General features: G+C 40.7%; 2 protein-coding genes across 9 annotated transcripts in view; both read left to right on the top strand.

Annotated features, from left to right (window-relative positions):
• The window catches only part of ccdc107 (coiled-coil domain containing 107), a 29,569-nt gene extending 22,463 nt beyond the window's left edge, over positions 1 to 7,106 (top strand). For both annotated transcript variants that reach the window (XM_059977680.1, XM_059977678.1), the window contains exons 5-6: positions 814 to 911; positions 6,242 to 7,106. In XM_059977680.1, coding sequence (XP_059833663.1) covers positions 814 to 911; positions 6,242 to 6,534 — 391 coding nt within the window. In that variant the 3' untranslated portion in view covers positions 6,535 to 7,106. The remainder of the gene's footprint in view (positions 1 to 813; positions 912 to 6,241) is intronic.
• Positions 7,107 to 12,607: 5,501 nt separating this feature from the next.
• caps2 (calcyphosine 2) overlaps positions 12,608 to 20,407 on the top strand; it is a 63,353-nt gene continuing 55,553 nt past the window's right edge. For 3 of the 7 annotated variants that reach the window (XM_059977663.1, XM_059977662.1, XM_059977657.1), the window contains exons 1-3: positions 13,100 to 13,276; positions 14,573 to 14,619; positions 19,254 to 19,299. In XM_059977663.1, coding sequence (XP_059833646.1) covers positions 13,106 to 13,276; positions 14,573 to 14,619; positions 19,254 to 19,299 — 264 coding nt within the window. In that variant the 5' untranslated portion in view covers positions 13,100 to 13,105. The other 4 variants (XM_059977660.1, XM_059977661.1, XM_059977664.1 and 1 more) reach the window with 4 other exon arrangements.

Raw genomic sequence — 20,407 nt, 5'->3', positions numbered from 1 at the left:
AATTACTTCAGTTAGGGGGTGGTGAATCTGTGGAGTTTGTTGCCACGAGCAGCTGTGGAGGCTTATGGTCAAAATTTTAACTCTTAGCGTCCAGGTATCATTTTTGTATTAAAATGTTGTGCTACTTCTGATACTACTATGCATAAAAGTACGGACGCAAAGAAGTGAGGCTCTTGAGTCAGTGATTGACAGATGCATGAATTAAAATCAGGATTATAAATTAATGATAAAAATAAGGAAAGAAAGATTGGGAAAATAATTGAGAGAAAACTAACAGTTGGACAGAAAATGTTAAAACAATACCTCGCCAACAAGAAGTTAAGAAGGAATAAATGTAAGTGATTCTGAAATATTACCTGTTTATTTCCTTCCGTAGATGCTACCTGTCCTGGTGAGTTCCTCTAGCATTTTGTGTGTGGAGTTATAAAGGAGTGCATGTAATATTTAATATTGAGGGCCAGGTGGTTCTTTGATGTGTGTTGGTGACTGAGCAGTGGCATTAAAAATGCGTTTACTTGTGAATGTGCCAGCTTTTTTATTCCTACTAAGTTTAGCACAGTGTTAGTAACTAGGAAGTGAATACAACAACCTCATTCACATGCAGTTAATTTGATACTGTCTGTTAGTACTGTCTGTAGGTATTTAATTGTGGTCCAGCCTGTACCACTAACCTATGATTCTTGTGTTTAATTTTATTGATAAAGATGATGAATAATTTGCTCCCTGGCTTCTCTCTGAGCAACATATGCAGGCAATTATATTTTACCGTGCTTAAATGTAACTGTAGGTTTTGTGGTTTTGAATTCACTACAGTGTCAATGCAGTTGCTTCTGGGCAGAAGAATGAAATTGCGATACAGCTTCAGGAAATAAGAAAACTGATAAAAGAGAAGCAGAAACCTGATATTGATGGTAAAATTATTGTTGTGTGTTTGTGTGTACATACAGTAAATTTTTGGGATGATAATAAATCGTTTCAAGTTTGCTGCTGTTAGCATAAATATGGTAGTGTTTGCTTCCCCTCCTCTGATTAACCTGGACAATGAACCAACCCGTGAACACTACCTCACTATACTTGCTGTCATTTTGCATGCCTTTTTTAATTTATATACAGTGCCTATAAAAAGTATTCACCTTCCTTGGAAGTTTTCGTGTTTTTATTGTTTTATAACACTGAATCACAGTGGATTTAATTTGGCTTTTCTTGACACTGATCAGTAGAAAAAGTCTCTTTTGTGAAAACAGATTTCTACAAAATAGTTGATTGCATAAGTATCCACCCGCTTTACTATGATACACCATATCATCACTGGTGCAACCAATTGGTTTTAGAAGTCACAATTAATTAAATGGCGATCACCTGTGTGCAGTCAAGGTGTTTAATTTTTTTGTAGTAAAAATACACCTGTATCTGGAAGGTCCCACTGCTCGTGAGTCAGTATCCTGGCGAAAATTACACCATGAAGACAAAAGAACACTCCAAGCAACTCCGCAAAAAGATTATTAAAAATCACAAGTCAGGAGATGGATGCAAGAAAATTTCTAAGTCACTGAATATCCCTTGGAGTACAGTTGGCAATCAAGAAATGGAAAGAATATGGCACAGCTGTAAATTTGCTAGGGCAGGCCGTCCTCAAAAACTGAGTGACCATGCAAGGAGAGGACTGGTGAGGGAGACCACCAAGAGACCTATGACAACTCTGGAGGAGTTAGAAGCTTCAGTGGCTGAGATGGAAGCGACTGTATATACCACTGTTGCTCGGATGCTTCACCAGTTGCAACTTTATGGGAAAGTGGCAAAGAGAAAATGACTGTTGAAAAAAAACCTCACATGAAATCTCAGCTAGAGCTTGCCAGAAGGCATGTGGGAGTCTTTGAAGTCAGCCGGAAGAAGGTTTTGTTGTCTCATGAAACCAAAACTGAGCTTTTTGGCCATCACACTAAATGCTATGTTTAGCGCTCGCCAAACACCACAAATCATCAAAAACACACCATCCCTACTGTGAGCTTGGTGGTAGCTGCATCATGCTGTGGGGATGCTTCACTGCAGCAGGCCCTGGAGGGATCATGAAGCAAAATACAAGAAAATCCTGGAGGAAAATCTGTGCAGTCTGCAAAAGAACTGTATCATGGGAGAAGATTTGATTTGCTGCAAGAAAATGATTCTAAGCATAATTTCAAAGCTGCACATGAATGGCTTAGAAACAACAAAGTTAATGTCCTAGAGTGGCAAGTCAGAGTCCAGACCTCATTCCCATTGAGAGTTGAAAAGGACTGCTTATTCACTATCCCCATGTAATCTGACAGAACTTGAACAGTTTTGCAAAGAAGAATGGGGAAAATTGTAGTATCCAAATGTGCAAAGCTAGTAGAGACCTATCTACATAGACTCAAGTTGTAATTGCTGTCAAAGGTGCATCTACTAAATACAGACTTGAAGGGGTGAGTAATTATGCAATCAATTATTTTGTGTTTAGTAATTATAATTTTCAACCAATTTGTAGAAATTTGTTTTCACTTTGACACGGAAGAGGTTTTTTTTTGTTGATCATTGTCAGAAAAGCCAAATTAAATCCACTTTGAGTCAACGTTGTAAAAGAATAAAACTTGAGAACTTCCAAGGTAGGTGAATACTTCTTATAGGCACTTTATATGTGTTTTATTGTAGAACATAGAAAGAACATAGAAAACCTACAGCACAATACAGGCCCTTCAGCCCACAAAGCTGTGCCAAACATGTCCTTACCTTAGAAGTTGCCTAGGGTTCCCCATAACCCTCTATTTTTCTGGGCTCCATGTACCTGTCCAGGAGTCTCTTAAAAGACCCTATCGTATCCGACTCTACCACCATTGCCAGCAGCCCATTCCACGCACTCACCACTCTGCATTTAAAAAAAAAATGTACCCTGACATCTCTGTACCTACTTCCAAGCACCTTAAAAAGGTGCCCTCTCATGCTAGCCATTTCAGCCCTGGGAAAAAGCCTCTGACTATCCACAGAATCAATGCCTCTCATCATCTGTATCAGGTCACCTCTCATCCTCCGTCGCTCCATGGAAAAAAGGCCAAGTTCACTCAACCTATTCTCATAAGGCATGCTCCCTAATCCAGACAACATCCTTGTAAATCTCCTCTGCACCCTTTCAGTGTTTTCCACATCCTTCCTATAGTGAGGCAACCAGAACTGAGCACAGTACTCCAAATGGGGTCTGACCCGGGTCCTATATAGCTGCAGCATTACCTATCGGCTTCTAAACTCAATCCCACAATTGAACGATGCACCGTATGCTTTCTTAACCAGAGAGTCAACCTGTGCAGTAGCTTTGAGTGTCCTTGGACTCGGACCCCAAGATTCTTCTGATCCTTCACACTGCCAAGAGTCTTGCCATTAATACTATATTCTGTCATCATATTTGATCTACCAAAATGAGCCACCTCACACTTACCTGGGTTGAACCCCATCTGCCACTTCTCAGCCCAATTTTGCATCCTATCAATGTCCCGCTGTAACCTCTATGACAACCCTCCATACTAAACACTATCTACTATCATACTATCTAGATAGCAGGAGCTCTGACGGAGATCTTTCAGATGTCAGAGATAGCAGGAGCTTTGACGGAGATCTTTCAGATGTCATTAGAAACGGGGATTGTGCTGGAGGATTGGCGTATTGCTCATGTGGTACCATTGTTTAAAAAGGGTTCTAGAAGTAAGCCTAGCAATTATAGACCTGTCAGTTTGACATCAGAGGTGGGTAAATTAATGGAAGGTATTCTTAGAGATAGTATTTATAATTATCTGGATAGGATCTGATTAGGAGTAGCCAGCATGGATTTGTGCATGGAAGGTCATGTTTGACAAACCTTATTGAATTTTTTGAAGAAGTTACGAGGAGTGTTGACGAGGGTAAGGCAGTGGATGTAGTCTATATGCACTTCAGCAAAGCCTTTGACAAAGTTCCACATGGAAGGTTAGTTAAGAAGGTTCAGTCGTTAGGTATTAATGCTGGAGTAATAAAATGGATTCAACAGTGGCTAGATGGGAGATGCCAGAGAGTAGTGGTGGATAATTGTTTATCGGGATGGAGGCTGGTGACTAGCGGGGTGCCTCAGGGATCTGTTTTGGGCCCAATGTTGTTTGTAATATACATAAATGATCTGGATGATGGGGTGGTAAATTGGATTAGTAAGTATGCCGATGATACTAAGGTAGGAGGTGTTGTGAATAATGAGGTGGGTTTTCAAAGCTTGCAGGGAGATTTGTGCCGGTTAGAAGAATGGGCTGAATGTTGGCAGATGGAGTTTAATGCTGAGAAGTGTGAGGTTCTACATTTTGGCAGGAATAATCCAAATAGACTATACAGGGTAAATGGTAGGGCATTGAGGAATGCAGTGGAACAGAGAGATCTAGGAATAACAGTGCATAGTTCCCTGAAGGTGGAGTCTCATGTAGATAGGGTGGTGAAGAAGGCTTTTGGAACGCTGGCCTTTATAAATCAGAGCGTTGAGTACAGAAGTTGGGATGTAATGTTGAAATTGTACAAGGCATTGGTAAGGCCAAATTTAGAATATTGTGTACAGTTCTGGTCACCGAATTATAGGAAAGATATCAATAAATTAGAGAGAGTGCAGAGACGATTTACTAGGATGTTACCTGGGTTTCAGCACTTAAGTTACAGAGAAAGGTTGAACAAGTTAGGTCTCTATTCATTGGAGCGTAGAAGGTTGAGGGGGGATTTGATCGAGGTATTTAAAATTTTGAGAGGGATAGATAGAGTTGACGTGAATAGGCTGTTTCCATTGAGAGTAGGGGAGATTCAAATGAGAGGACGTGATTTGAGAGTTAGGGGGCAAAAGTTTAAGGGAAACACGAGGGGGTATTTCTTTACTCAGAGAGTGATAGCTGTGTGGAATGAGCTTCCCGTAGAAGTAATAGAGGCCAGTTCAGTTGTGTCATTTAAGGTAAAATTGGATAGGTATACGGACAGGAAAGGAGTGGAGGGTTATGGGCTGAGTGCGGGTAGGTGGAACTAGGTGAAATTAAGAGGTCGGCACGGACTAGGAGGGCCGAGATGGCCTGTTTCCGTGCTGTGATTGTTATATGGTTATATGGTTATCCACAACAACTCCAACCTTTGTGTCATCCGCAAATTTACTAAACCATCCCTCCACTTCCTCATCCAGGTCATTTATAAAAATCACAAAGACTAGGGGTCCCAGAACAGATCCCTGAGGCACACCACTGGTCACCGACCTCCATGCAGAGTATGACTCGTCTACAACCACTCTTTGCCTTCTGTGGGCAAGCCAGTTCTGGATCCACAAAGCAATGTTCTCTTGGGTCCCATGCCTCCTTATTTTCTCAATAAGCCTTCATTGGGTACCTTGTCAAATGCCTTGCTGAAATCCATATACAATACATCTACTGCTCTACCTTCATCAATGAGTCTAGTCAACTTGTAGTTGACTTTAACTTGTAGTTCTTTTATGAATTGCACTATACGCTGCTGAAAGCAACAAATTTCTTAACGTATGTCAGTGATAATAAACCTGATTCTGATTCCTTAAAACATATCTTTTTGACTATGCATGTTGTCATCTTCCCTTTATGTTTCACAAGTATGAAAATTAATCTTGATTATTCTCATGTAAAATTCTTTGGGAATTTTAATCTTAAAGTTGCTACACAAATGTAATTTGTTGTTCTTGGATTGTGGTGGTAATCAGATATCTTTAACCCTTTTGAAAATGAGAAGGAAATAGGAAATTTTGAATCAAAATTATTTTAAAAAGTAAGTTTTTTCTTGTAGCATAGAACAGTACAGGCTATAGTGTGCTGACCTTTTAACATACTCCAAGTGCAATTTAACCCTCTGTCACATATAATCCTTTAATTTTCTTTCATCCATGTGCATATCTAAGAGATGCAGAAAATCCTGATGTCTACCACTATGTCTCTACCACTACCCCTGGCGGCATGTTCCATGGAACCATTTCTCTATATAAAAAAAAACTACCGTACCTCTGACATTCCACCCCCTTCACTTTTCCCTCCAATTCCCTTACAATTATACCCTTTTGTATTATCCTGTCCTGGGCAAAGTGTCTGGCTGTCAGCTATATCTATGCCTCTTGTCATCTTATACACACAACTCTATTGACTTAATTGTAGTTTTGTAAATATTATTTAAATAATAAATTCCTGTTTAGAATTTTAATCTAAACATTTTCTTCCCATCCTAGAGGAAATGCTTTCTATCTGTAAGAATTTTGAAGGGTTTGTCCAGAATGCTGCAAAAGAGGCACAGCTGAGTGAAGATCAGACCTTCCTGGAGAACGGGGAAGAGTTATTAGAGGACAGTGATTCAATAAATAGCAAAGTGTTTACATCACCATTTCTCGATGAGACTGAGTCTGTGGACAGCACCTCTGGAGAGGACTCTGAGGGAAACTTTGAAGCCCTGGAGGATCTGCCAGAAACTAATGGGATCATGGAATTGAGAAAACGCAACAAAGTGAATGAGTTTGTGAAATGAGTTGCTGTGTGTCCCTCTTATTGATTCATTTTGGTTTTTATTTAGATTGGCATGTGATTGCTTTATTACTATTTAAAACAGTAAGGTACTACATATATTTTATTATCTCTACAATATGTACTGAAGTATAGAAAGTATCATCTTGATCTTTTGTAGCTAACGTTATTTTCTTGCTTGAGGGTACTGATGTTTATATATAAAATTCACTAATGAAAATATGTCAGTATTTCATTATTTAATCAATTCAAGTTCTTATTTGTAAATTGAGTGTCCATTGAATTACCATGTACATAATTGAAAAAACATATTAAGAGAGATGCAATTGGTAATAGGCTCTAGCTGGACAATGAACTCACACTACTCGATTACACTCATTTTACTTTAGGACCCAGAAATGGGACTTGCTGGGGAAAGCGAGTGGGTCAGATCTAGAAATTATGAATTAGGGTCCATGCATACAGGATCATTGGTGTTAGGTTTAGAGGCTAGTTGCCAAAACAAAAAGTCTCAAAACATGGGGAAATCTGCAACTTTTTGCTGAAGGTGTAGGGAAAGCAGAAATGTTCATCAAGTTCAGAAGTGTCCTAAAGAACAGAAGAACACGGGTAGGCCACTCAGCACTTCAAGCCTGCACCACCAACCAGTATGATCATGGCTGATCTACGCTGGCCTCCCCAACTCCTAATACCCTTGACCTTTAGAATATTATCTATATCCAGTTTAAAGGAGGTGAGTGGTGACTTGATAGAGGTGTACACAATTGATAAGAGGCATAGATTTAGTGGACAGCCAGAGACGTTTTCCAAGGGCAGAAATAGCTAATATAAGAGGGGTATGATTTTAAGGTGACTGGAGGAAAGAATAAAGTAGGTATCAGGGTTTTTTTTTAACTCAGAATGGTGGGTGTATGAAATCTGACGGGTGGTGATAGAAGCTCACACAAGGATATTTCAGAAGCTTGGATAGGCATGTGGATGACAGAAAAATGGCGGGCTATGTAGGAGGGAAGGGTTAGATTGTGGAGTAAGCTAAAGGGTCAGCACACATCATGAGCCGAAGAGCCTTCTCTGTGCTGTAATGTTCTATGTACAGTAACTGCAGTAACTGCTTAAAATGCTCTGGCCTTCCCCAGGAGAGATCCACTACCCCCTGTGAGAAGAAACGTGTAGGAACATCAGTTTGAAGTGACTGACCATGTTTTGTAGTTAGGCTTCCTTTCGCAGGGTTTTCCTGCTAGTAAAAACTTATCAACATCTGCCCGCTTGGTTCTTGTATGTTTGAATAAGGTCAACACCCATTCTTTTAAACTCCAAGGAATACAGAGCCAAACTGTCCAACCCTTTTCATACAAGAAGTTAGTGTGATGAATCACCTTTGGACTGCCTCCAATGCTCATGTAAACCTTAATTTTTAGCTAAGGGGATCAAAAATGTGTGCAGTCTTCCAAAATGGCCTCACCAACAAGCGGACTTAAAGAACTTTAATCTCAAGGACACCTGAATGGGTTGCTCGCAGTGTGATTGGGCTGAGTCTTTTTACAGCAAGGAGTGTTCGCAATAATCATCCATGTATTTAATGGCATTAAATGTAAATGAGATTCTGCAGATGCTGGAGGAACTCAGCAACTTAGGCAGCACGGAGGGGAATGAACAGTCAATAGGGCTGAAGTCCTTCATTCAGATTCTAAACTAATGACACTATGGTTCTTTGTTTTTATCTTGTCACACACACTGAGGCTGCTGCTCTGATGAGAACAGTTTTGCGATGGATAAATTTTGAAGACCTAATTTATTCAAGTGCCCTCTCCTTTGCATTGTGAATTATGGTTCATTCAGTCAGGAGTTACTATTTCATGACACATACAGAACAAAACAATCTAATGCCTTTGCTTTGCATATAGATGTTAAGATTTTTAAGGTAGATTTAGAGTAAATTTACAATCTTATGATCAAGGAAAAGTATTACTTTTGTAGCAGCAATTGAGTAGGTACAGTACAAAAGGCACACCTTTCAAATCGAGCAAGGTAGTTTTTGGAATGCCTTCAGCTTTTTTGTTACATTGTTTTGATTCTTCATTTTTCTGTGGTCTTCCTGTTGTTGATTTTTCATTACCTGTTATAAAGTAAATTGTGTTTAGTGTGTTTAAATCATTGTAGAAAATAACAACTTAAATGCTTTTTCATTTAGTTCAAAACTTGAACTTGTCAAAATATACTGTGTGTGTATAAAAATGTAAGGGCTTAAAATTGGCAATGAAAGGAATGGGATTACACTGCACTTTCCAGAAAAGAGTTCAAAGTAAATTTATTATCAAAATATGTATATGTCACCTTGAGATTCATTTTCTTGTAGGCATTCACTGTAGAACAGAGAAATACAATAGAATCAATAAGAAACTACAGGCAGACTGACAAATACCAATGTACAAAAGAAGACAAACTGCAAATTAAAAAAAAAAGTAAATAATGTTGAATAGTCCTTGAAAGTGAGTCCATAGGTTGTAGAATCAGTTCAGGGTTGTAGTGAGTGAAGTTTTCCATGCTGGTTTAGGACTCTGATAGTTGTAGGGTAATAACTGTTCCTGAACCTGGTGGTTTTTGGACCCTGAGGCTCCTGTACCACCTTCCCAATGGCAGTAGTGGGAAGAGAGCATAGTCTGGATTGTGTGGGTCCATGACTGCATTCTTTTGGCAGAGCTCCTTGTAGATGTTCTGCATGAACTGTGCCTGTGATGGACTGGGCTGTGTCCACCATTCTTTTGTAGAATTTCTGTTCATGGGCTTTGGTGTTTCCATACTAGGCTGTGAGGCAACCAGTCAGGATACTTTCCACTGTGCATCTACAGATGTTTGTCAAAGTTTTAGATGACGTAGAATCTGCACAAACTTCTAAGACAGTAGAGGTATTGTGTTGCCTTTGTGAAGGCACTAATGTGCTAGTCCTAGGATAGACTTGATATAATATATCCTGACATAACTTCTATGACTTGATATAACTTCTATAGTTTCCGTGGAGAACATACTGACAGGCTGGATCACTGTCTGGTATGGTGGGGGCGGGGGGGGGGGGGGTGGCTTCTGCACAGGACTGAAAGAAGCTGCAGAGGGTCATAAATTTAGTCGGCTCCATTTTGGGTACTAGCCTATTAAATACCCAGAACATCTTCAGGGAGCAGTGTCTCAGAAAGGCAGTGTCCATTATTACAGACCTCCAGCACCCAGGGCATGCCCTTTTCTTACTGTTACCATCAAATAAGAGGTACATAAGCCTGAAGGCACACACTCAGCAATTCAGGAACAGCTTTTTTCCCCTCTGCCATCCGTTTCCTGAATGGACATTGAACCCATGAACACTAACTCACTTTGTTAATGCACAATTATTTGTTTTTTGTGAAAATTTAAACTATTCAAATCACATATACTGTACTGTAAATTTATTTATTCTCTTCTATATTATGTATTGCATCGAACAGCTGCTGCTAAACTAACATGCTGGTGATAATAAACCCAATTCTGATTCTGATGTAATGATCAAAGGAATTTAAAGTTACCGACCCCGTTCCCCTCCTATCCCTTTATGAGGACTGGCTCACGGACTCCTGGTGTCTTCTTCCTGTAATCAATAATCAGTTCATGGTCTAAAATCAAAAAAGCATAGGAACAGAATTAGGCCATTCTGCCCATTTCATCATGGCTGATATATCATCCCTCTCAACCCAATTCTCCTGTCTTCTCCCCATCACCTTTATACTCATTACTAAACAAGACGGCATTAATCTCTGTTTTAATTATATCCAATGACTTTGCCATCCAGTGTCACAGCCATCGGTGGCAATGAATTTCACAGATTCATCATCCTCGCAAAGTTCTCATCTATTCTAAATAGACATCCCACTATTTCTGAGGCTGTGTCCATTGGTCCCAAGTTCCCCAACTATAGGAAATACCCTCTCCACATCCACTTTATTTAGCCTTTTAAATATTCAATGAGATCCCCCTCATTCTTTTGAACTTCAGTGGATACAGGCCCAGAGCCATCAAATGCTCTACATATAGTAATCCTTTCATTCCCAGGATAATTATCGTGCACTGCCTCTGGACAGTCTCCAATGCCAGAACATCTTAGAGAAGGGGCCCAAAACTGCTCACAATACTTCGTGCAGATTGATCAATGTCTTATATAGCCTCAGCATTATATCCTTGCTCTTACATTCTAGTCCTCTCAAGATGAATGCTAACATTGCATTTGCCTTCCTTGTTGCCAATTCAACTTGCAAGTTGACCTTTAGGGAACCCTGCACAAGGACCCCCAAGTCCCTTTGCATAACTATTTTATGAATTTTCTCCCCATTTAGAAAATAGCCCACACCTTTATTCCATCGACCAAAGTGCATGACTCCCCATGCACTACATTCCATTTGCCACTTTTTGCTCATTTTCCCAATCCACTTAAGTCCTGCAGATTCCCCGGCCTTCCTCCTGTCTTCGTTTTGTCTGCAAACTTGTACACAAAGCCATCAATTCTGCCATCAAAATCATTGACATATGAAAAGGAGTGGTCCTGTCTCCATTAGTCAACAGCAGCCAACCAGAAAATGCCCCTTTATTTCCACTCTTTGCCTCGTGCCAGTCAACCATGTTATTATCTTTCCTGTCATAACATGGGTTCTTGTTTGGTAGCGTCATGTGTGGCACCTTGTCAAAGTCCTTCTGAAAATCCAATTAAACTACATCTGCTGACCCTTCTTTGACCATCCTGCCTATTATTTCCTCAAAGAATTCCAACAGGTTTGTCAGGCAAGATTTCCCCTTAAGAGACCATGCCGACTTTGGTCTCTTTTATTATGCATCTCCAAGTGACTAAATATTATCCTTTATGATGGACTATAACCTCTTCTCAACCACTGAAGACGGCTAATGGGCCTATCATTTCCTTTCTTCTGCCTCCCTCCCGTCTTCAAGAATGGAGTGCCATTTGCAATTTTTCGCCCTCTGGAACCATTCCAGAATCCAGTGATTCTTAAAAGATCATTAATAATGCCTCCATAATCTCTTCAGCTATCTCTTTCAGAACACTGGGGTGTTCAGTCAGCTTTTCAACCTCCCTCTATGATGATTCGTGAGCACCTTTGATCCGGCCAACAATACTGGCGTTGTCTGACTTTTGCAAACATCTGTGCTATTCAAGCAGATAACGGCTATCGACTGTTTCCATGGCAACCCTGGCCTTATCCAATCAGCGATATTTCTTTTGTCTACTCCGTATCCTCTGTCTCAAAAAAATACTGCAGTGTGTTCTCTTACGGTTGTCATGGAGGTTCTTCTGTCTGAAGTGTTAACCCTTACAACATGCGTTGCCTATTGAGTGTTTCCTTTAATTTTAGGCGCGTTTTTAAGATTATGAGGACACTCACTTCATTCTTCCTCTCGTGGGGTATTCCACGTTAAAATGATTCTCAGCATATCTACAATTATTTTACTTTTTCCTGATTTATATAAAAAACATTAACTTTATTGGGATCTGGAATGTAATGTTTAAAATGATGCCGGGAGCAAAATAAGCAGTAACATTCTTAAGAAATTAGATACACTGTAGAGTATGTTAAAGGCGCGCTACTCGCCTTTATCAGCTATTCATAGCCCAAGTTCAATTATGTGACAATTCCCGTGATTAACCACAGAATTTCAGCTGAATACTCCTTTGCAGTACAGTACTGAGGGACTGCCGCATTGTTGGAGAGGTGAAATTTCAGTTAAAGATGTTAAATCCAATCACTCTCGGATCCCTTTGAGACGTACTGTTTCTGGTGCCTTGACCATTATTTTTCACTCATTACTAAAACAGATTATCTCTTTGGTTTAATCATGAAAGTTTGATTATGTAAATTGTCTGTTTTCTTTCGCACAGTCGCGATTATACTATCAAAGGACTTTCTTGGCTTGAAACTTTCTGAATAGGGATAAACTATACTATGAAAATACAAGTTTTAGGTATGAACTTTTCCAGAGTGACATTTCTTAGCAAATTGAGCTGCATCACTGATCCTTTTCAAACCGATGCCCAGGGAACAAAGAGCATTGAACGGCAACTCCGAGTACACTGTTTGGCGCATGGGCATTAGGATCCCGGAAGCCCTGGGCCGACAAGACTGACGCGAGGGGCAGGTCGTCATGGCAACGCGCAGAGAGCGAGGTGGGGTAGTTGCCAGGTGAGTGGTAGGCGGCGGGCACTGACGTCAGTGGACAGACCAGATGAACCCAGCCCAGGTTTGTGTAACCCTGACCCTTTGGTTGTGCATTCCCACGGTTCATGACGCGTGCCGTGTAAAAAGTTCTGCTAATGTTATTTTTTTTTGGTGGGGGTGTCTTATTTTTACAGAATTGGCCACTTAAAATGGATCTGGAAGTAAAGGGCTTTGGGACATCAAGGCACGGAGGCCGACAGAAATCAGCTCAGGTACACTCAGATGAAAATTGGGAGCCAAACAGTTAAAGGTCTACAGAGTTGTGAGAAAAGATGTTTGGTAAATTATTGTTACGTGTGCGATGTACAGTGCAAAGCTTTGTTTTGCATGGCATTCATGAAGATCATTTCATCACATCAGTACATCGAGGTAGTACGAGTGGAAGGGCAACAACGCAGTGCAGAATATAGGAATACAGTTACCAAGAAAGTCCAGTGTTCAATAAGGTGCAAGTCCATGATGAGATGGCTTGTGAGACCCAATCTTCACGTAGAGGAGGTCCGTTTAGTTGTCTTATAACAGCGCGGTATAAGCTGTCCTTGAGTTTGGTGGTACAGGTTTTCATATTTTTGTAACTTCTGCCCAATGGGATGGAGGACAAGAGACAATATATGAGGTGGCCTTTTTAAAATTTTGGCTGCTTTAACAAGGCAGGGAGAATTGTACATAGAATCCATGCGGGGGAGGCTGGTTTCCATGATGTGCTGAGCTGTGTCCACAACTCAGCAGTTTCTTGCAGCCTCGGGCAGAGTAGTTTCCAGATGTTGTTTTCTGTGATGAATCTGCAAAAGTTGGTGAGGGTCAAAGGGGACATGCCAAACTTCTTTAGCCTCCTGACAAAGTTGGTGCTGGTTTACTTTCTTGACCATGGCCTCTGTCCAGTCAGAGGCACCCAAAAGAGCTTCTCAGTCCAGATGATGGGTCCCTAAAGAACATAAACATCTGGAGCTGCTGCAGGCTCCTCTACCTATAAAGCCTTCATTGCTGTCTATCGGTTCATCCTTGATTTTCTATCTCAGTTCCATTTTCCAGATTATCCCCATTTGCCTGGATTCCTTTTATAATCCAGAAATCGGTTCGTCTCTGAATGAACTCAATGGCAGGAGTAGATGCTGAGAGAAGCACTGAGGTGACTATCATAGTCAATGCCTCCATTGCCACTGAACACTGGGTGGTTCAGCTTTGAATGACAGTTTCTTGAATGTTACTTGTTCAAGGAGGAACTATAAGTGACATTGAAGCACTCTTGGAGAATGTATTGAACTTTTTAGTACAATAGTCATCAAGAAAGACAGCCCTATTAGCATTTACTGAATAGATAAATAAACTATTTTTGAAGAACACAAATTATTTCATAATTTATTGAGCTATTTGGTGCCAGAGCAAATGATTGGGACAGATACAATAAGAGCATTTGGACAGGTATATGGATGGGAAAAGTTTAGAGAGATATGGGACAATTGTGGGCAAATGGGACTAGTGTAGATGAACATTTTGGTTGGCATGGATGAATTGAGCCAAAGGTTTTATTTGTGTGTTGTATAATTCCATGACTCTTGCTTTTTTATTATCTTACTAACTGTAATCTGTTAAGCCAACATTTTATTTATTTTCCTCTCTATTACTTTGGTGATATCAGGACCTCACTAAACATGTTTAGTTTCTTGTGCTGGTTTATTTTGCTGCCGACTAGTATATGTAATTGTTATAATTTCATTTATATTTAATAATGTTGGTCTCTTTCCAAATGTCATTTAGAAATAATTGGCTTTGTAAATATATTTTTCTAAATAGGGTTGGAGGATAAGTTCCAGCGTTGCTTATGGCCCACGTCCCAATGAGTAAGTCTCTGATGTTAAATTTACTAATGACTTCATCTTTTCAACATTGCTTTTCTTTGATGAGATGTACTATTAGGGCCCATGGATTGTTTTGGGAGAAATTAGAGTTATGAGAGTCTAGCTTCTAACTAACTACCTAAGTTTGTATAATGAGAGGACCAGTGTGGGAAAAGAGCGATATTTGGTTGTAAGGGGTCGAAGAAGATGTGACTGAGATGTGAGGTGGTGGGGTTTTTGGACACAACAGCTTCTACGGGGCCAACCAAAGGTGTTTTTGCCTTCTTTTTCACTATTGCAAGACCTTGCTGGATATTAAGAACTTAAAGTAGTACAGGTCTATCCCATCAGCAAGGTGGAGAGACTGAAGGAGCTGGATTTGGTTTGGACTGTGTTGCTGCCTGCTTTAGTGAGGTGTCAGAGAAGGTAAAGGCGGTATGCAGTCTAACAGCAGTTGATTGTCTTTGTTGATTTCCTTGTGGTCAGAAAATCCCTTTGGACATTGGTAATGTGGAATGCTGTAAGTCGAGTTCACTGGTTTATTGATGGAACTGACAGTGGGGGAGCCTTTTGGCATTGGTCATAGTGAGAGGTAGGTCTCAGGCCGCGGTGTCGCCTGCTTGCAGACATCCAGGAGGGAGGTGTCAGATTTGGTGCCGGAGGCAGTGTGGCGCAGTGTCCATGCTGGTGTCAGTACTGCCTCCAGTGTTCGCTTGACAGGAGATTAGGTCTCAAGCCACGCTGATGCTTGTTTTCAGCTGTTGAGGAGAGAGGCATCAGAGTCAGTGCTGGAAGAACATCCATGCTGGTAATGAAGCTGCCCTCCAGTGTTCACTTAGCAGAAAACAAGCTGTATTGTGTTCAAATGCAGACTGCTGCAACATTCATGGACTCAGGAACATGGACTATTGTTTTGTGTACCTGTACTTTACTGCTATCTTATATGTGTTTTGTGTTCCTTGTGCTTGTGTTGGTACTGTGTTTTGCACCTTGGCCCTCAAGTAACACTGTTTTGTTTGACTTTATTTATGGGTAGTCATGTATGGTTGAACTTGAATGGACAATAACATTTTTCTTTCTGATTGCCTGCAGCCAATAGCTTGTCTTTCAGGGTAGCAATGATACTTTGAGTAGTTTCTTCCCGCAGGAAGTAAACTGATCAACCATTAATGAACCCCCACAGCCCCCTCTATCTCTTACTTCAGTCACTGCACTGTAAACACTTTAAGCCATGTTTTATAATGTAGTTCACATCATATGCTGGTACCTTATGTGTTTCTTCCTCTTGGTATTCCTCTCTGCACTTTGTGGCGCATCGGGTGACAACCTTGCTGTTTCTTTAGCATTTTATATGTTTTCTACAAGGTCGATGCTCAACCGAGCATGGATGGAAAACGTGCAGGTTCAAACCCAGGATCACTGGATTCAAATCCAGGGCTGATGCCACTGCACCAACAGCTGGCATTTATGTATTGATGCACATTTTATTCCATTTCCATGCCTTAACCTCTAAGTTTATCTTTATATACTTCTGTATTTTATACAACTATTGAATGCTATTTTTTATTGCATGTTGCGTCCCGACCATACACCACAACAAATTCCTAGTGCATGTAAATGTATATGGAGAATAATGTTGATCCTAGATGTTGCTGGTGCATAAAAAAGTAAAAAGACTTTTATTCTCGCAGTCTCAATACACCCCAGCATTGTGAGCCCTTTAAGTTCCTGTTTTCCTCCCTCCAATAGCTGTTGCCAGCATCACTCCTCCCTCCCCTCACTCCATCTACCTCTCAGTTTTGTTCTCTCTGCCTCCATCTATCATCGACCTGCCACAACTCTAGCTCCATACCCTCCCCCACCTACCTGTCATCATTTGCCCCTCCTCAGCCTCCTGTTTTACCACACTCCCTCTCCTCTTTATACTTGCCATCCCCTCTCTCAGCCCCAATGCAGTGTTTTGACCCAAACCTTCCCTCTGTTCCCCTACAGATACCGCTCAACCTGCTGATTTCCTCCAGTAGATTGATATTTGCTCCATATTCGAGCATCTGCAGTCTCTTGTGTCTGTCAGTGGTGTTTGTTGTCCACTTTGTTTTGACCGCACTTGGAGTATTGTGTTTAGTTCTGGTTGCCTCATTTATGGATGTGGGGGTTGCAGAAGATTTTTAACAGGATGCTGCCTGGTTTAGAGAGTGTGTCTTATGAAGATGGTTTGAGTGAGCTATGGCTTTTCTCTTTGGAGTGAAGGAGAATCAGATGTGCATAAGATGCTAAGAGGCATAGACAGAGTGGACAGCCAGAGACATTTCCCCAGGGTGGAAATGGGAAGCAGGCAAAATTTTAAGATTATTGAATGAAAGTGTAGGGTGGATGTCAGAGGTAAGTTTTTTTTACATAAAGAGTAGCGAGTTCATGGAAAGCACTGCCAGGGGTGGTGGAAGAGGCAAACACTTTAGGGATTTTTAAGAGACTCTTAGATAGACATATGGACAAATGAAAAAGGTGGGTTGATTTTAGATTAAGTTAAAGGGTCAGCACAACATCATGGGCTGAAGGGGCTTTACTATGCTCTGCCAGTGAGTGCTGATGAGAAAATGATGGTGAGCTGCCACTGAAGTCTGTGTGGTAAAGTCTCTCAGTGGCAGTGTTGATCTGGAGATCCAAGGGGTTCACCCAATGACAACAAGACACTCAATTATATATTTAAATCAGATTGACAGGGTGGTAATGGTATTTCCCTTGACTTGATGCACCAGCAGCTACGACTGTTGGAGGACTGCAATTTAGACCATAAGATGATTAGAAATAGGAGCAGAATTAGGCCATTTGATCCATTGAGTATGCTGCACCATTCCATCATGGCTGATTTATCCACCTCAATACGATTCTGCTTTTTTCCCTAACCTTTGATAGCCTTGCTAATCAAGAACCTATCAACATCTGCTTTAAATATACCCAATGACTTGGCCTCCTCCACAATCATCTGTGCCCTTCAGCTAAAGAAATTCCTCCTCATCTCTCTTCTAAAGGGAGTTCCTTCTATTTTGAGGCTGTGCCTCTGGTCCTAGACTACCCCACTAGAGGAAGCATACTCTCCATGTCCACTTTATCTAGGCCTTTCTATTTAGACTCTATTTAGGAGGCGTTCTTGAAGAAGATTTGGTGAGTTATGTTTGTTGGAGGCACACACTGCAGCTCTGGTACCATATGTTGAAGGGAGAACATATTGTTGAACATTGTGGATTAGTCTTAATTTATTCATAGTGGATTCCGGTTCATTAGTCCATCGGTTAATCAGAACAGGTGCTTATTTGGAACAGCTCTTGAAGAACAAACACTAATTGAGAAAATAGCTGGGAGTCCTTTCAGTTAATTAGGACATTATGCCACTTAATTGGGACAAGAGACTTACTGAACAGTTTCTAACGAGCTTCAGTTGTGTAACTTTGTGTGGCCATCAGACACTGCACTGTGCTTCGAGCAAGCAGTTTTTAAATAACATCAGTTGCATTTGTTTGTGTTCAAAATGCAATGATTTTTGTCAGTGATAGTTGGTAAAAAATAAGTAGTAAGACAATTTAGAATTACTTTGCTCACCGTGGTTTCAAGCGTTCAAGCTTGGAGATGCTAGAAATGGCTGGGAGTGAAAATGATACAATTTCACTCCTTCAACAAGTTAGGTACTATGGAAAATTTGAAGGTATCGACAATCTTCTTGAATGTTACAATGAAAATGAAGATCTGGAGGTTGCAATCATTGATTGAAAGCAGTCCATTATCTGCACTAATTTTGTTAATTTACTATCAGAAGAATGTGGCAGCATGTTGGTTGTCTGTTGTATCTGGTGATGACAGTGAAATCTATGCAGGAAAGTTTTTAAAGTTGAAACATTATTGCACTGGCTCAGTTCACTTTCTCAACCAGATGTCCCGGTCTAGTGGTATGGGTAGTCAAAACTGAGGTCTTCCCTGGTTGCAGTGGATAACCATGATGACTTCTATCCCTTGTTATGCCCTTCACTCTCCACAAAGCGTTTTGGAACTGCCTTAGGCCATTGGATCTTCCTGTTGATCACATCTGCCCCATCCGCCAGAGCTGACTTCTTATGCTGGGACAGGTGTATCTCTATTTCTCCATGGTGTGAGGCTAGTGGCTACACTCACCGGTGTAGCCTCCTTGTCGAAGTTGTGTACCGGGGTGTGGCTCCTCTTGAATGCAAACAGCTACATGGAGCTACAGGTGAGAGCTGAGTGACTGGGGGGGATCAAGTGAGCTGCCCAGAATGGACATAACAAGCTTCTCACCAGAGATGCTGCCCTTCCCTGGATACCCCACACATGGCAGTGTACACTAGATAAGTTCCCATGTTGGTAACTATTAAGAACTAATACACAGTTTTGTAGTACTGTAGTAGCACTGACAGTGTTCTAATTTGTTCTGTATTTCTTTTAAATGCATAATTCATTATGCAGTTAAGTGTTTATCTTTTTTATACATTTTTAACTATTTCCATGAAACTTTGGTTAATTGGAGCAGCTATTTAATTGGGCTGAAATGTACTGGTTCTGATGTATCCCAATTAATTGGAATCCATTGTACTTGTATAACAGCAGGCTTTTTTTCTTCTCTTCAGTGTGCCTGCATTAGATTTGGGGAAACTTGGTGATTTGGATAGTGAGGTAAGCAGCTAATCACTCTCTAGAATTCTATTTGCAATAAATTCTCATGCCAGAAATGAGATGGTTTGAAAATTTTCCCTAATATGGATTACACATGCCTAGATATGCATATTGCCTGATGTTTAAAGAATGCTGACTTTCTGAAGTGCATGCCTTTTGAATGATTTGGATAAAAATGAGATTAGAATGACTTTATTTGTCATGTGTACATCGAAACATAAAGTGAAATGTGTTGTTTGTGTCAATAACCTAACACAGTCTGAGGATGTCCTGGGGGGCAGCCTGCAAGTATTTCCATGTTTCTGGTGCCAGCATAGTATTCCCACAATTTATTAACCCTAACTGTTACATCTTTGAATAAGACCATAAGACATGGGAGCAGAATTAGGCCATTAGTCTGCTCTGCCATTCCATCATGGCTGATCCCAGATCCCACTCAACCCCATTCACCTGACTTCTCATTATATCCCTTGATGGCCCAAACAATCAGGAATCTTATCAACTTCTGCTTTGAACCTACGCACGGACTTGGCCTCTACTGCAGTCTGTGGCAGAACATTCCACAGATTCTTTGGCTAAAAAAAGTACTCCTTACTTCTATTCTAAAAGATCACCACTCAGTTTTGAGGCTGTGCCCTCTAGTTCTGGATACCCCCACCAGGGGAAACATCTTCTCTACATTTATCTTAACTAGTCCCTTCAACATTCGGTAGGTTTCAATGAGATCCCCACGCATTTTTCAAGATTCCATTGAGTACAGGCCCAAAGCTGTAAAAGTTCCTCATATGTAAACCCCTTCATGAATGTGTGAGTATGTTAAAGCAGCTGGAGGAAACCCACAGTCACAGAGAGAACGTACAAAACTCCTTACAGGCAGTAGTGGGAATTGAACCCCATTCTTACAGCTGGTGCTATAGAACATTACACTAACCACGATGCTGATGTGCTGATAGGAAAACTAAATAGCTTTAATGGTATTGCAGTAAAAGTAGAACATTCTCCAGAATGTTGATGTGTTAGGAACTTTCTATGATGTTTTATCATCACCACTGTGTATAAGGAGTTTGTACGTTCTCTCTGTGACTGCATGGGTTTCCTCCAGGTGATC

This window comes from Hypanus sabinus, chromosome 8 (assembly GCF_030144855.1).
Source record: "Hypanus sabinus isolate sHypSab1 chromosome 8, sHypSab1.hap1, whole genome shotgun sequence".
Lineage (NCBI taxonomy): Eukaryota > Metazoa > Chordata > Chondrichthyes > Myliobatiformes > Dasyatidae > Hypanus > Hypanus sabinus.
This window is presented reverse-complemented; position numbering and strand designations above follow the sequence as displayed.